The sequence below is a fragment of the Callithrix jacchus genome, chromosome 11 (genome assembly GCF_049354715.1).
Source record: "Callithrix jacchus isolate 240 chromosome 11, calJac240_pri, whole genome shotgun sequence".
Lineage (NCBI taxonomy): Eukaryota > Metazoa > Chordata > Mammalia > Primates > Cebidae > Callithrix > Callithrix jacchus.
In genome coordinates, this window is record NC_133512.1 from 17,746,246 (window position 1) to 17,763,406 (window position 17,161).

General features: G+C 45.8%; 1 protein-coding gene across 12 annotated transcripts in view; it reads left to right on the forward strand.

Annotated features, from left to right (window-relative positions):
* The window catches only part of IKZF1 (IKAROS family zinc finger 1), a 99,484-nt gene extending 89,386 nt beyond the window's left edge, over positions 1–10,098 (forward strand). For all 12 annotated transcript variants that reach the window (XM_035253388.3, XM_035253389.3, XM_078342435.1 and 9 more), the window contains one exon: positions 5,569–10,098. In XM_035253388.3, coding sequence (XP_035109279.1) covers positions 5,569–6,278 — 710 coding nt within the window. In that variant the 3' untranslated portion in view covers positions 6,279–10,098. The remainder of the gene's footprint in view (positions 1–5,568) is intronic.
* Positions 10,099–17,161: the final 7,063 nt, after the last annotated feature.

Below are 17,161 nucleotides of genomic sequence, written 5' to 3' on the forward strand. Positions count from 1 at the left end.
TGGTGGCCTTGAGCATGGTGCTGGGCTCAGTGTTGCCATCTGTGGAATGGGTGTGGACCTATTGCCCTGCCTCCTCCCAGAGCTATTCTGAGGCTCAGAAGGGGTGATGGATGTGATGGTGCTGTCGACACTAGAAAGCATCTTAAGAATGTAAGATGAGAGGATTTTCATGTTGACCGTTGCTCAGTGGCATATAGTTGTGCTTTATTCATCTATAACCTATGGTTAAAATTTTTACCTGAAACTTGGACATGAGTATGAGTTGTTGTTTTGCCAGCAACATTCCTCACCATCGGGGCCATTAAAGATCTCCTCCTCTGAGATCATCACATACAGGAGAGCAGGACTGATTCATCTAATTAGAAAAGGGATTATATTAAATAGTAATACTTGTTGTTTTTAGACTGGTGCGTGAGGTAGGAACATTTCTGTCTTAGAGAAAAGCACAAAGAGGAAAACAACAATTACCAATATTCCTGCTACCCATTATCATTTCTTTGGTATATTTTCTTCTTTTATAAGAAAAAGAAACCCTGTTATATTATTAAAGTAACACAAAGTTAATATAAGGAATTTTAATGCAAAGATAAATGTTTTCAAATCACCACAAATCTCAACACCCAGAAATTACCAGTATTAAAAACATGGAAGCATCCAAATATCTTCCTATGCATATGTATGTGAGTGGATAGGCCGATGAATAGTTAGATTGATGGATAGGTAAATAGGAAATAAATATCTTCATAAAGATTCTGACATTTTATACATGCTTTAAATTCAGGAGGTGAAAAAAGACCCAAACAAAACTGGAGAACTGGCTTATCTTAAATATTCTCTCACATAAAGGAATATTATTTTTATTATTTTTTTTTTTTGAGAGGGAGTTTCACGCTTTTTACCCAGGCTGGAGTGCAATGGCGCGATCTCGGCTCACCGCAACCTCCACCTCCTGGGTTCAGGCAATTCTCCTGCCTCAGCCTCCTGAGTAGCTGGGATTACAGGCACGCGCCACCGTGCCCAGCTAATTTTTTGTATTTTTAGTACAGACGGGGTTTCACCATGTTGACCAGGATGGTCTCAATCTCTTGACCTCGTGATCCACCCGCCTCGGCCTCCCAAAGTGCTGGGATTACAGGCTTGAGCCACCGCGCCCGGCCAGGAATATTATTTTTAAAGGCTCCTCTAAGATTAAAAATATGTCTTATGTATTAAAAACATTACGAAATTTGAATTATTTTTTAAATCCAGTTGTTTCACTTTAAACAGTATCTACTGGTTCACTGCTTTGAAAAATAAGGACACCTCAGCATTCCAGTGTTCACAGTATCTTACTATTTTCACATTGTTCAGCTTTGTAATATTCACATTCTGTTCTGTAATCATAATTCATAGCAGTTTATTTATTACTAACTCTATTTAAATAGATTCGAGGATCAGACCCTGCCCTTTTATCCCTATTTCTGTTTATTTTGATTAATCTCTTAACTGATTGGACTTTACATTCAAGCAACTTTTTCCAGAAAGTTTCTGTAGGTGTTCTGTGGCTGTGTTGTGTTTGAGGATGGTGGCCTATTGCCTTTGTTTTTGACGAGCATTTTGACAGAGCCTAGGGTCTTGGGTCACTGTTTTGTTTTGTTTTGTTTTCTCCCTTGAGAACTCTAGATTTTGCTGATGGCATTGCTTGTTGAATGTTGCTATGGAGACATCAAAGTCTAGTGTAACTGTTTCTTCTTTAAGGTGATTTGCATTTTATTCCTGAATGCCTGAGGGTTCTTTCTTTAACCTTGAAGTTAAATACCCTAATTAGGATGTATCTTGGTCTATTCATTCTGAATAAAAATTTCCTACCATTTCATCTAGAGAGTCCCTTTTTTCTCTATTTCTGGGAAATTCTCTTTTATATAAATATGTTTTGTTCCATCTATTGTGATCTCTGTTGAGGGATACCAGTTGTCTGTATGTTAATTTGTCTTCCATATCCGTTAACAGTTCTTTAAGTTATTTGTTTATTTCTTTGTCTATTTTTACATTACTCACTGTTCTCTTGTGGTTTTCCTCTGTCAGTAATTTAATTTTTAGTAGTTCCTGTTCTATTACTTGCTATTTTTAATCCATGCATTAATTCTGTAATAATATTATTTTTCTCCTTATTTTGTTTTCTGAAATCTGAAATCTCTTTCTTTCTCTTATTCTGTTGCTTTTGCATTTTATTTTGCATATTTTTTAAATTGGTTCCATGTTGTGAAGCAATTATGAGGCATTTCCTCTCTTCTTGGAATTAAGGACTTTTTCCCCTAGGATGTTCTCAATGGTCTGTGTTTTACTTCCTTTCTTCCCTGTATTACTAGAAAATATTTTCATAGTAACCATGGCATTTCTTTTCATCTTGCTTGTTCTACTTGGTCTGATACAGTTTGATTGACGTTTCAACCTTCTTCCCACTCTATTTTTTTTTTCCTGTGAGAGCTATTGAGTTTTCTAACTCCTGAACGAATGCCAAAGATGGGGTTGGAGGAGTTTGGTGAGGAAAACTGCAGCCTTTGTTAAAATACTTTTCCTTTGCCTTCGCTCCCTCATCTGAAATTTAGCTAAATGCCCTAAGCCATCAGCAGTGAACCAAGTTGGGGAATGCTTCATCCCCACAGGAGATACTCTGGGGCTTTGGGCCATCTGCCCCTTCACTGTAGACCACGGAGGACTTTGCTTCTGTCCCAGGGAGCCCCCAGGGGCTTACTTCTCCATGGTCATCTGATTCTTGCCAGCCAAGGTTTCAACTGCTGTTTTGATCAGAACAGGAAACAGATACCTATTTGAATCACGTCTGTATAAATATGAGGCTATGAGGGAAAATGCTGAGGTTATTGTTGACTTGCACCTAAAGATTTGGAAATGAGATTAGCAGCCAAGCTTTGCCCTACATCTCATGCCAGAATTCTCTGTTTCTTTCCAGTCTTTGGTGTGTGTGTGTGTGTGTGTGTGTGTGTGTGTACTCATACACACCATAATGAAATATGTATTATATATGTAGTTGTATATATATAATATTTGATTTCTATACGTGACATGTTCTTTCAGCTGATTGCTGTTGGTGAAATTTATAGGTTTTTATTTTTCTTGTTTTGTTGGATAGTAGGGAAGAGAAATTCAATGGCTAATTTCCAAGTGCCACAGTAATCTGGCATATGTGTTGATTTTTTTCGTACACCCATTTGTTGTGATACCAGGTTTTGAAAACAACAGATTTCAGTGGTTGCTTGGGAAACCACTGAACCATGACTTGGGGAGAGACAGGATGATTAGGTGGGAAAGCATCTTTCCAGTGGGGCTGGAAAGACTTTTATGTTTAGCAAAATTGGCTACAAAGTCCATTCTCCTCCTTTTCTTGCCTTGATTAGGTAGAGGGATAGACTTGGATACAAACTAGAATGGATTGTCCTGCTCTGTCGTAAAAGTAACAGGACATTTAGTTGCTCAACACAAAAAAAACGTGTGTGGTTTCAGCAACGTTATACGTTACTTTTTCTGACCTTTAAGGGAGAGAAACACCACTTCTTTGGTCCCTACCATTGGCTTCATAGAGTTTTCATCCTGTTCTGTTTCTGGGAGGGTATAATTGGCCATGCACAAGTTTTCTTTCTGTAATCAGAGTATGTGCCACTTCTGACCACCAGTATATGAAAACAGACAGAAACCAAGCTATTATGTGTTACATACCCATTACAAAAGAAGACATGAAACTCAAAGGTACTTTATAGTATAATGGGGCATATATTCCTGGAAGATTCTTAATGGTCACAGATTTTATAAAAGGACTATTAGTAAATTTGTGAATTACAGGGTAGTTTATCTTTCTGTTAGTAAGAACCAGCTGAAGCCCTCAGTGTCAGGTGCACCGTGGGAGGTGGTGGAACCTTCCCTTGTCACCACCCCCATGAGCCACCATCAGCCATAACCTGCACTTTGGGGAAGTCTCGAATTATCCCTCACTTTTGCCCCTCTTCAGTCTGTTCTTTCCACAGTGAATGAGAAGACCACTTCTTCCTTCAAATCCTTGAGTGGTTTTCATTTTCCTTTAGACAAAGTCTCTGCCTGGCTGGCCTCTGCCTGTCCCTCCTGGATATCTCTCCAGCACTGCCCCCACCTGGGGCTCTGGTTCCCTGACCTTCACCTGGTCCTGTCACACCTCCCAGCCTCTTCTCTCAGCCTCTTCTCCCTTCAGAACCTTCCTTCTTGTTATCCCCGACAGTGGGACACAAAAACCCTCCTTGTCAGGCTGACTCTTACAAGATCGGAAGCCTATGTAACGCTCTCATAGCAAGCTCCCCTTGTCTTCATGGATTCTCAGATGGAAGGAATTATCTGTGCGATCATGCATGAACTTCTACCTACCCTCCCCTAGTAGCTGTTTGGGGCTAAGGATGGGGACCACTCTTACTTGCTCACCGTTCTGTCCCTCTGTCCCATCCACATGTGTTGAAGGAAGGAAATACACAGAATAGCGGTAAGATATGAACTGTTCAAACATTCCCTGGATGGGCTCGTGTGTTTTGATTCATTAATGTACCACCACTGAGGGTAGAACACAGCCACAGTCTTGCCAGTAAGGGTGCAGTTACTGTCATTAATGAACTTCCTAATTAAGCCATGATTATTGAGAAGGTATGTCTTCAAGAAGTTCTGTTTTTATTAAGATGTTTACTCCAAAGCTAACTGAACAAGCCAAATCTAGGCTCCTGTTTCACGATTGCCAGCGAAATGAGCTCATGGACTCCTGTGAACTGATGATGTTAGATAAGAAGTTTCTTGAGGCCAGGGCCCAGTCACTGATGATACCTCTACAGTAGTTACATCAGTAGTTCTCAGTACTTTTTTAAAATAACAGATGAATAGCAAGTGTCTTCCCTGCAGCTTCCTGCCGCACTTCCTGCCCTCCATCGAGTGTTTCTGCCGAGCCTGCTTCAGGCCTGCCGACTACAGAGAGCTACTTTTAAGTCTGAGTATCCTTTCCACTCTCATCACAAATCAGAGCTCATCTACCTTTTGGCTGTTTGTCAAAAATGTGTCATTTTATTATTAAAAATATACAGTCATCACGGATTTTGATTAAATTTTATGCTAGATCATTAAAATTATTAAACATCCCATATTTTAAATATATTGTATATAATGAATAATAATTATTATGTATTTTAAGTCAATAAATGTAGAATTTAGTTGTAAATTACTGAGAATACTCTACTGAAAATGCATCATTTAAAATACGCTATTTCAAATATGAAATGAAATACAGTAACATAATTCAATTCAAGTCAATTAATCTTTGGTTCGCCTATTTATTCATTCATCCAACAAAATCTCTTTAAGTGAGTATGATGGGTAGGTCCTGGCTCGTTGCCCCCCTAGACAGATGCATGGGGTGTGGTGCAGGTGTGATGTGTCCGCAGGCGCGCTGGGCCCCCAGGCAGTGTTCCCCTTCCCCTCCCCAGGCGTAGATTTCAGCCGTCGCTGCCGGACCTGACCGGTTCTGGAGGTGGTCACCCCCCACTCACTGTCACCTGCCTCCCACAGGGGACAAGGGCCTGTCCGACATGCCCTACGACAGCAGCGCCAGCTACGAGAAGGAGAACGAGATGATGAAGTCCCACGTGATGGACCAAGCCATCAACAACGCCATCAACTACCTGGGGGCCGAGTCCCTGCGCCCGCTGGTGCAGACGCCCCCGGGCGGCCCCGAGGTGGTCCCGGTCATCAGCCCCATGTACCAGCTGCACAAGCCGCTCGCGGACGGCACCCCGCGCTCCAACCACTCGGCCCAGGACAGCGCCGTGGAGAACATGCTGCTGCTCTCCAAGGCCAAGTCGGTGCCCTCGGAGCGCGAGGCGTCCCCGAGCAACAGCTGCCAAGACTCCACGGACACCGAGAGCAACAACGAGGAGCAGCGCAGCGGCCTCATCTACCTGACCAACCACATCGCCCCGCACGCGCGCAACGGGCTGTCGCTCAAGGAGGAGCACCGCGCCTACGACCTGCTGCGCGCCGCCTCCGAGAACTCGCAGGACGCGCTCCGCGTGGTCAGCACCAGCGGGGAGCAGATGAAGGTGTACAAGTGCGAACACTGCCGGGTGCTCTTCCTGGATCACGTCATGTACACCATCCACATGGGCTGCCACGGCTTCCGTGATCCTTTTGAGTGCAACATGTGCGGCTACCACAGCCAGGACCGGTACGAGTTCTCGTCGCACATAACGCGGGGGGAGCACCGCTTCCACATGAGCTAAAGCACCCCGCGTCCCCCCCGAGCCACCCCCAGGAAAAGCACAAGGACTGCCGCCTCCTCGCTCCCGCCAGCAGCATAGACTGGACTGGACCAGATAACGTTGTGCTTGGATTTGTAGCTGTTTTTCGTTTTATGTTTGAGTTGGTTGGGGTTTGATTTGCTTTTGAAAAGATTTTTATTTTTAGAGGCAGGGCTGCATTGGGAGCACCCAGACCTGCTACCTTCCTCGATGTTTCCCCAGACTGCTGGCTGAGGTTCCCTCACCTGTTGCTTCCTAGAATCCCCTTTTCCAAATGATTAGTCTAAATTTTCAGAGAGAAATAGATCAAATAGGCCATAGCCGAGGAAGGAGCGTGCTGGTCTCTGTGCTAAACACGGGGTTCACACGCCAGGTCTTTTCCAGTCCCAGACACAGGGAGCACAGCTCCTGCCTGTGGTTCTGCCAGTGAGCAGACAGGACAGACGTGCCACCACCCAAATGCCCATACAGCAGGGCCAACAGTCTGTGCCCAGGCCAGCTTCAGGCTACATGCAGCTAGGGCTGAGAGGCTGCACTTTTGAGAGAAAATACTATTTTAAGTCGTATTCTGCGTAGGAAAATGAACTGTTTGGGGAAAGTCTTGTCTGTCTATCTGCCCTGGGTGGAGGGAGAGGTCAGACTAGGGCCTTTCGGCTCCTCCTGGATTCACTGGCTTTGCGGAGACTGCTCAGATGACCTGACCCTCCCAAGGCTTGCTGCCGGCATAGGAGGAGCCGGTCTTCCTGTGGGCATATCTGGGGAGCCCAGTTCCCCACTTTTTCACTCCCATGCCTTTAATGGCCCCCAAGTCTATCACTACAATTTAAAAACCAGTCCTGAAATTTGGATCTTCATTAGTTTTGAACCTCTCAAACGGCAACATTCATCAGAAACCAAACTTTATTTCAGATCTGTTCCTTCCCTGGCTGGTTCCACCTAAGAGCAGAAGAAGCCTCATTTCCTGAAGAAATCCAGTTCTAGTCCTCATTTTAGTTATGTACATCTGTTTGTAGCCACAAGCCTGAATTTTTCAGTGTTGGTAAATTTCTTTCCCTCTTCTCACTGTATATTATTCTCATTTTAAAGCCCATAAAAGAGTGATTTAGAATGATCATTAATTTTCAGCTTAATGAACTACATGAAGCCCAGCATCTCTTTTGCTAACACACAGAACTCACCTGTTTGAAAATAAGCTTTCAAACATGGTGAAGCTCTTTTCTGTAAAGGTAAAGCAGCATGTGTATTCACATGCTGGCTCTGCACCTGTGGGATATTGGAATGCACAGGGCAATCGAGGGACTGAGCCAGACCCTCAGATAGTAATGCCACCAGATCCCCCAGGAAAGAGGAGGCAGGTGGCGCTGCAGGTGAGAACCCTGCCCATCCATGCGATGACGTGGAGGCACTAAAGCCCAGGAAAGGTGTGTGGAGATTCTAATCCCAACCGGCAAAGGTCTCCTTCAAAATTAATGCTATCATTAAGGTCATTACTCTCAACCACCTAGGCAATGAAGAATACACCATTTCAAATATTTACAACACTTCACCAACACTGTCCCAAGATGAAGCAACAGAGGGGAAATTGTACATAAGCACCTCAGCATTTAATCCAAACAGGGGTACTTAGTCTCAGCACTATGACATTTCGGGCTGAATACTTATTTGTTGGGAGGGAGCTCTCCTGTGCATCGTAGGATATTCAGCAGCATCCCTGGTCACTACCCAGGAGAGGCTGGTAGCACCCCAAATTGACAACCCAAACTGTCTCCACGTACCACCAACTGTTCCCTTTGAGGAGAAATCACTCCTGTCGGAGAACCACGGACCTGAATGAATTCTAAACCTATCAAAGGTCTGGGAAGCCTTCCAAGAAAAATAAATAAATAAAATAAGGCACTTGAAGAATATTCTCAATATTCCCAGTCAGCAGTATCAAGCCTGACTTGTGATCCTGTGGAATCATGACAAATTCTATAAATGAATTATTTCCCTTCAGTCTTCAAAAACATATTTTCTCATAAACATTTGAGTTTTGTGGAAAGGATGGAGTTTACAAAGATAGCATTCTTGAGTCATGGATTTCTCTGCTTACAGAAGGGTGTGGCATTTGGAAACTGGAATAAACAACATAGCTGCACCGATGCACTGAGCGAAGGAAGAGAGAGGAGCAAGGGCTTTAGACAGCACTCATTCAATATGCAATTACAGAGAAAGATGCGCCTTATCCAAGTTAACATCTCTAAGGTGAGAGCCTTCTTAGGGTCTCTCTAAGAGACTCTCTTGGGTTTGTTGCAAAGTTCACCTACTCTGTCCTTTTCCATTCATCCCACTGTGTCAATTGGTTGAAGAAAGTTATTTTTCAAGTGGAATTCAAACAAAGCTCAAACCAGAACTGTAAATAGTGGCTGCAGGAATTCTTTTCTAAACTGCTTTGCCCTTTCCTCTCACTGCTTTTATAGCCAATATAAATGTCTCTTTCCACGCCTTCTGTTGTGGTTTTATAGTGTAACACCATTTTTCTTTGAAACTCTTGTATTTAAAGTAAGGTTTCATATTATGTCAGCAAGTAATTAACTTATGTTTGAAAGGTGGTCATATCATATACCAAAAGTTGCTGAAGTTTCTCTTCTGGCTGGTAAAAGTAGGAGTTTGCATGACCTCACATTTTTCGTTGTGTAGTTCATTCTGTTGTATGATGGCATGAGTATGTGTCTTGGGTACCGCTGTGTACTGCTGTGTGCCTAGATGCCATGCCCTCTCGTTGTGTTTGAAGTAAATATTGGAGACAGGAGGGTTACCCATAACAGCTTGGCCTGTTGATTACAGCTAGAAATCACTGTTTTTTGTTCCCTCCCGCTCCCTGCCACCCCAGCTTCCCAGGATGTGGATAGCCTGAATCTCAGCCCCTTGCCTCATATTCCTTCTGTAATTTGTACCTAGAGAGTGTGATTATCCTAATCCAAGAGTCACTAAAAAACATCGCATTATCATTGCATTAGCACCAAAGGATAAGTCCTAGCACCTGTTGCTTCAGATAGCAGCATGTCCCATTTCAAATTTAGACTTAGCCCCATAATAAAATCTTAGGATCTTCCTTAAGAAAGAGCTACCTGAGATGTAGGTTTGTTATATGGTTTTCCCTCCTGTTTTGTGCTTTTCTCTCTCTCTCTTTTTTTTTTTTTTTTTTTGTTTTTTTTTTTGACTGCACTATGAGTTTTGTCGTGTCCTTTTCTTGCCAAAACAAACACGACATGAACTGGACTTACTCAAACAAATCATGACGCCGATGTATCCTTCCTTTCTTCAGTTCCAGCAATAATGAATGGTCAACTCTTTTAAAATCCGTATCTCTCTTATTCATTTCAGTGTATTTTTACTTTAAGATAAACCAAAATTATGAGACTTATTTAAGATGTACAGGCATCAGGAAAAAAGAAGCACATATGCTTTCGGTGCGATGGCACTCACTGTGAACATGTGTAACCACATATTAATATGCAATATTGTTTCCAATACTTTCTAATACACTTTTTTATAATGTTGTTTGTGGTGATTGTTCAGGTCGAATCTGTTGTATCCAGTACAGCTTTAGGTATTCAGCTGCCCTTCTGGCAAGTACATGCACAGGATTGTAAATGAGGAATGCAGTTATAATATTTCCAGTCTGCCTCTATGATGATGTTAAGTTATTGCTGTTTACCTGTGAACAAGGGATGTACCACTGGAGGAACAGAGTATCCTTTTGTACACATTTTGAAATACTTCTTCTGTAGTGATAGAACAAATAAATGCAACAAATACTCTGTTTGCCCTATCCCCTGAAACCACACTGCCATAAGAGAAGACCCAGCAGCAGAGCAGGAATCCGCCTAGACTTTCTCCCAGTGAGATCCCAGTATGAGAGGGAGAAGAGATAGGCCTCGGGACAGCGGCAGTACCACTTGGGAACGTGCGTGGTATCATGTGACTGGCGCAGCAGCTCAGTGCAGCAAACCTCCCATCTGCAACAGTGCTGGGCAAGGGGATTCTAAGTCTCAGTCTTGAGGGTGGGTGGGGATAGAGGGCAGCAAGAGATACATTTCCAGTTCTCCACTGCAGTAGGCTGCAGTCATTCCGTGAGAGGCCGGGCCCAGGGTGGTGGGAGCACAGAGGGCAGAGTGACCACAGTGAGTACACCTTCAGCATAGCCACTTTGCAGAACTGCAAGGACTGGGCCAGTGCCGCGAGGTTTGTCTGAGCTCTGCTGCAGAATCTCACTACTGCAGACTCTGGTGAAAATCGTTGTGCCTTTCGGATGAATGGCCAGATATCGTTTGGGTTCAGATCTAGCCAATCTAGCCACATTGTACCTTTAATGTGGCACAACATCAGATCCAAACAAGACGAAACTCCAGTGAAATAAACTGTATTGGGTTTCACATCAGGGCCTGGCATCACTACCCAAGCAGGACTTTTGAAAATGTCTTTGCCAAGGCAGCATCTTTAGGAGAAGTTTTCAGCCTCCTTAGGTTATCTCATTGAGGGATCATGTTGTATATATGTACATAAACATATAATGATACATCTGTTTACAAATCTGTTCAGCCATTTTTATAGCTATGCCTTGCATATTTCCCAGTGATCATGGGGCAAAAAAAAAAGAAAATCTACAGTTAGTTAAAAAATAGCCTGGACTCAAACTAAAAGGGAAAAGTAATTTAGAAGGGTGGGGGCAGGACGAGAGGATGATAAAGATGTTGATGTATATTTTTGTAACACTGTAAAATACAGGCTAGCAGCTCAGTGCCTTAGGAAGCTAGACCAGCAACATAGTGACATGAAAAAGAGGTTCCAAAACTCTTTTAGGAGCCCCAGGTAGGATGACAGGCTTCATTTGTTAGTTTTCACCACCTTGTCTTTTACAGAAGAATTATCCTCAATATAGCCTTTCGACGCTGTAAATCTTGAGTATTCATTTACCCTCTTCTGGTCTCCTGGAAATGGCTGCCGGCCACATTTCACTTCTCTTCCTGAGGAGTGGGGTAAATTTAAGAGTCAAGCTATAGTTTATTTTATTTTATTTTATTTTATTTTATTTTATTTTATTTTATGAGATGGAGTTTCGCTCTTGTTACCCAGGCTGGAGTGCAATGGTGTGATCTCTGCTCACTGCAACCTCTGCCTCCTGGGTTCAGGCAATTCTCCTGTCTCAGCCTCCTGAGTAGCTGGGATTACAAGCACGTGCCACCATGCCCAGCTAATCTTTTGTATTTTTAGTAGAGACAGGGTTTCACCATGTTGACCAGGATGGTCTCGATCTGTTGACCTCGTGATCCACCCGCCTCGGCCTCCCAAAGTGCTGGGATTACAGGCTTGAGCCACCGCCTCCGGCCAAGCTATAGTTTAGATGTTACTATAGAATTTTGGAATTGGAAATTTAAAATCAGGACTGGGGACTAGGAGATCCAAAATTCCTGATCTCATTTCTGATGAGTTTTTCACATTTTCTGTCAAAATAAAATGTCTTGGAGGTTGTGACTCCCTGGTGAAACCGTCTCACATGGGTTCTCGAGGAACAAAATCCCTTCACCTGTTTGCAAAACTCAGGTCTTGTCTTTTACGGCCTCTCAACTCCAGCACAGGGCCAGACACAAAACAGACACTCACGGTATTGAGCAATTGGTAAAAGACCCAGAGGAAGTTCTCAGACAACCAAAGCAGAAACTCCACGTTCCTCCAAAGCCCAGGACATCCACCTGAAAACTTCTGGCCTTTTCTCTGCACTAGAACTCAGAACCGCTGGCACAGGGTTGCTGTGCAGAGCTGAAGTCCAAATGTTGCTGTTGCCTGTACAGATCTGTCTTCTCTGCCTTTTTGTAAATCGTCTACCCGTAACGTCCTCTAAGGAAGCAGAAAGGGATTCCCCATGGCTCTTAGAATAGCAACCCTGCCCCCAGCATCCTAGGCTCCCATTGGCTTCTCCTGCCATTAAACAGGCCTGAGCAAAGCCAACCCCCAGTTTTGGGCCACCATGAGACTCCCTCATGGATTCCAGCCTTGCCCAGGCTCCGTTGCCTCCAATCGTCTCCCAGGATTTTATTTCCCAAATGCAGCTCGGAATCACCTGAGTGGCTATTACAAATGCAGCTTTCAGAAGCCTCCTCCTGAACACTCTGGAGCTGGAGGTCTGGACACAGCCCACCCATGAGATGTGGGACTAGCCCCCAAATTGTGCTAAGCAGATTTCCAGTCCTTTCCTCCTTGAGACAGTTACACCCTTGCCTCTCTTCCTGAGCCTAAACCCATTTTTGGAGGGAAGGAGAGGAATCAATAGTCTCTTTTTTTTTTTCCTCCCAAGTTTGAAACAACCCAGTTATTATAGATAAAAGAAGCAACAAGTGGGAAACAAAAAAAGAAGTAGCTTTCTTACTTATAAAACTGAGAGGAGAGGACATAGCTTCACAGTGTGACCCCAGCGGGCATTACGCTCATCCTGCGTTAGACAGACTTGCCACCTGGCCACAGGTAGCAATTAAGCTCAGGAGCCCCCAGCAAAGGCTGAGCCCTGCCCTACAGGATGGGGAGAGGGGACCAGACCCTGAAGCTACAGGCAGCAGAACCCCGTGGAGCAAGAGGAAGCACACTCGGTTCCTACAACCAGACTCAAGTTCAAGCCACTCCTTTCCTCCTGGGGAAGGGGCTTTACCAAAGCCCATCCACATGGAAACAGGGGCAAGTTTCCATGGCCATCCCCACATCACACCCTGGATCTCAGCATGTTTCCCCTAGTGGAGAAGCCAAGCCTGTTCACCCGGACCTCCGTGGTCCACTGAGATGGGAGGTCATGCTTAGCTGCCATTGGCCTCCGCAGCGACTCTCAGTGTCACAGTGCCTCTCTCTGGCCACACTTCAGTGGGAGCCTCCTAAAGGCCTCCCTGTCTTCCCAATCTCCTTAGTCCAACCCAGCCTTCTGAGTTCTCAATAGTGATTGTGTTAAAGCAGGAAACTGATCAGTCACTGACCCTGCCTGGCACACAGATCTCCCCTGGTTTCCTACTACTTCAAAGCCAAGTGCCATTTTCTCAGCCAGGAGCTCCAGGTGGCCCTGCCTTAGAGGTGTCCCTCTGGGCACGTTGAGATGGGCATATGGCATCGTGGTTAGGAACAGGACTCTGGAGCTGCCAAGCCTGGGTGTGAATATCTGCTCTGTACATTAAGGCTGTGTGACATTGGACACATGGCCTAACCTCTCTGAGCCCCAGTTTTCTCCTTACTGAAAGCTTTGAGGGTTATAGTGAGCAAGGATTTAATCCTCAGTGTCTGTGGAGCGCTGGGCTCAGTGCTGCGAGAGTGGCTGCTCAGCCTTTCTTGCCTCACCTGGCGTTTGTATAGCACCGTCTAGCCCCCTTATCTTGTTCCAGCTGCGTGACAGCCAAGCAAGACAGAGACTATCCACATCCCCCTTAGAAATCAGACAGGTGTGTCTGGGAAGCACCAAACCACCTTTGTAGCCACATTCATGTTCTGTATGAGCCTGGGGAAGATGATATGTGCCCCATCATAAAGTGAAAGAAGCATCTCAGGGCTCCACAGAGCACTCAAGTCCACTGCAGCAGAGACAGAATGGGCCCAGGCCCCTCAGTCCCTGTCTTCTCCCGGTTCCCATTCCATCTCGGCAGTGCCACCTCCAGGGAGGATATGGGATTTGATACACAGGAATGCCAGGGTTTGCAATCCCATGGCTTCTGAATTCCAGGGAGGGGAGGAGAAAGCTGCGGGTGAGAATCTGCTTTCAGAGAAGTTTCCCTTGGCTGCCTCCTCAACCAAACTCATCCACAAATTGCACATCAAGTTTCCCAGCCTCCATCTCAGTGAGCAGGCCCCTTCACTTCAGAGAATTCAGAGGCCTCTCCAGGGCATATGCCAGGGCAGGCACAGAGCGAGGACGTGGGGTTGGGGGTTCTGGAGAGCTCTGGTACCCTCCAGCCCTGCAGAGCGTGCAAGGCAGCGGAGCTACTGGAGAGCTGGTCCCTGAGAGTATGGAGAATGCATGAATCTGAACTAGAAACAGAAGGGCAGGAGGACCAGAAAAAGAAATGAGAGTCAAACAGAGGCTGGCCAATGAAGGGCTATTTCAGAGCGCTGGAAACACAAGCTAAGCTAAGCATCAGGGGCCTGGGAGAACTCTGCAAAATGTCAGGAAGCCTGAAAGGATCTGGTCAAAGATGAGCGCAATTACAAGTACACTCAAGACCAAAGACAAGAGCAGGAACGTTTCCCCAATTAGACAGTGTCCCTTCTGTGTCCCTGCCGCCAACATACAATGACACATTTGACTTTTGACTTCATTCTGTTATCTCTGCACTGAGTCTTACTCCTGGCTCTTCTTAATCTTAAGATCCTTCATTGGTTTGCTGAATAACTCGAGCTGCAAAGGGGGAAACTGGGAAGTCGGGAATAAAGTAAATCAATTTCTTCTTGACACAAAAGACACTCCTGACGTCACAGAGTGACCTGAGCCACTCACATCACATCACTCCTGAGCCCTCAGTGCCTGGCTGTGTGCTGGGATCAAGGCTCACAGCATCACAGGGGTTGGGGATTGTAACCACCTGTCTGTCTCTATGAGTACCGTTGTCACCTCTAGTTCTGCAGATGAGGATTTTGAAGCTTGGAAAAGCTGAGTAACCTGCCTGGGGTCACACAGCTGGAAAGGACTAGGACCAGCACTTGTCCCTGGGCATCTGGCTCCCGTGCCTGCCCTCCAGAAAGCATGGGGAGAAATGACCCAGCACAAAGGTGATTATGAAGAAAGGGGCAGTGAACAGTGTTCTAAAGTGATAAAGCCCAGTGGGAGGACACGCCCCTTCTCCCTGGAGGATTACAGCAGGCTTCCTGGAAGAGACCTTGTCTGATTCCAGCTTTTCAGAATGACTGGGATTTTGACATTGGAAGCAGGGGGGCAGCAAATGTGAATGAAATCTATTGTGTGTCAGAACCGGAAGTCCAGCAGCAGTAGCCCCGTTTGTCTGGGAAGGAGTACTCAAGGAGAAAAAAAATGGGAGATAAATTCAGAAATGTAGATTGAGGACAGACAGGAGGAGTTTGAGCAGGTGAACTGGGAGGCATCCAGGAGCCTTAGGAGGTGAGAAGGAGCGGGTGTGCAACAGGACTCTGGAGACAGGGATGGGAGCCATGCCATCCCGGCAGAAGAGAGGCGTTACCCAGAGCAGGTGTGCTGACACTAGCCAGCAGAAGACAGGAGACGAGAGAAGCAGAAGGAGAGGACCAGACTCTGTCACAAGGATGCAGGCTCCATGAGCGGGGATTTTTTTTTTTTAATTTAGTGCCATATCCTCAGTGTCAAAAAGAGTACCTGGAACACAGTAGATGTTCAATAAACATTTGTTGTGTAACATCTACTTAAGATAATTAAATCTATTGTGTTTGAAGAGAGGTGAGGAGTTGAAACCTAGTCTCAGAGCCTATATGAGCCATCATTGAGAAAAGGGAAAATGGGCAGAGGATTTGAGGAGGGAAACTTGGTTTTGTGTAAGCACGAGTGGGACAGCCAGGTCCCCATGGATGGCTGATGCATTTGGGAGTCATGAGGCATGGGCTCATATAATGGGGCTATGACAGGCACATGTCACCTCAAGAAAGAGGTGGAGGCATGGGATGACTCTGGGAGCATGGGGAGAGGAGAAACAGGAGGAATTAGGCAAAGGAAATAAGAATGGCTGCTCCAGGTAGGAAGGCCTAGGCATTGGGGACAGCATCTCAGATTTGCTTTCTTAATTCAAAAAGAGAAGCCCATAAATAGGTTCAATAAAGCAGATGGAATGAGGAAGGGAGCAGAGATGAGGCCACTGGGCCAGGTATTTAGGATACTGGCAATGACCTTCAAGTGGTGGGTGGCAGCACCCTGCAAGGGTGGGCAGAGGCAGGCTCTGGAGAGCAGCCGTCAAAGAAGACGGGACCCTGAAGCATAGCCCAGGCCTCATGGGGGCTGATGCTTTAGAAAAGCCAAGTTCTTGGCTGCATTTTCCTAAGGATAAAGGTCTCATGGGGACGTTCCCTTGCTTTTCCAGCTTTTTGACATGGTCAAGACAGTAACAAGGTGGACGTCCCTTGAACTCTGCCTCCTGTCCATGTCTGGGATCTGGGCCACTCAAGGCAGGCTGCATCACCTTCCAGCTTCAGGAGTGGCCCGGCAGGTCCTGGAGCAGCAGCCTGGCCCCTGCCCATGCCCATGCCCCTCCTCCCTGGCAGCGGGCCCTGGGCCTGGGCTGAGCAGATGGCCCTGGTGACTCGGTGAATAGGCACCATGGGAAGCTGATGCACCCGCCATGGGTCCCTGGGCACAACTGGAACCTGCTGGGGGAGGAAATTTGCATAATAAGGATAATTTGGTACCAAAACTGTCCCCTGAACTGAACTGCATGGATCTCGATAGAGTTAACAAATTTCACTTCTTCTTTCCCATGTTTTGTCAAACCAACTGGTTGTGACGTTGAGTGTGTGAATTGTCCCAAGGTTTCTCTTTCTCTGCCCCATGAGTCAGCCCTGGCCTCTCTGTCAGCTTGGCTACCCCCTGGCCCAAGGAGGTGCCATGCATACGCATAAGGGCCTCTCCCGAACAAGGCCACCCTAAGACCTCCCTCTGTGGGCACGACCACGCGGGATCCCAGGCTCCCAGAAGGCCTCAGTGGCTGTGGCCTCCTTTCCGCCACCATCTCACGGTGCTGTTCCTCCCCAGGCACCTGCGAGAGCTTCCTCATTGTCATCCTCCCTCCAGCTTCCTGTGGGTAGAGGGTGGGCTGGGCCCCACAGTAAGTTTGCTGTGCCGTTTCAGGGCCCCTCAATTCAATTCCCCTTTCAGGGAC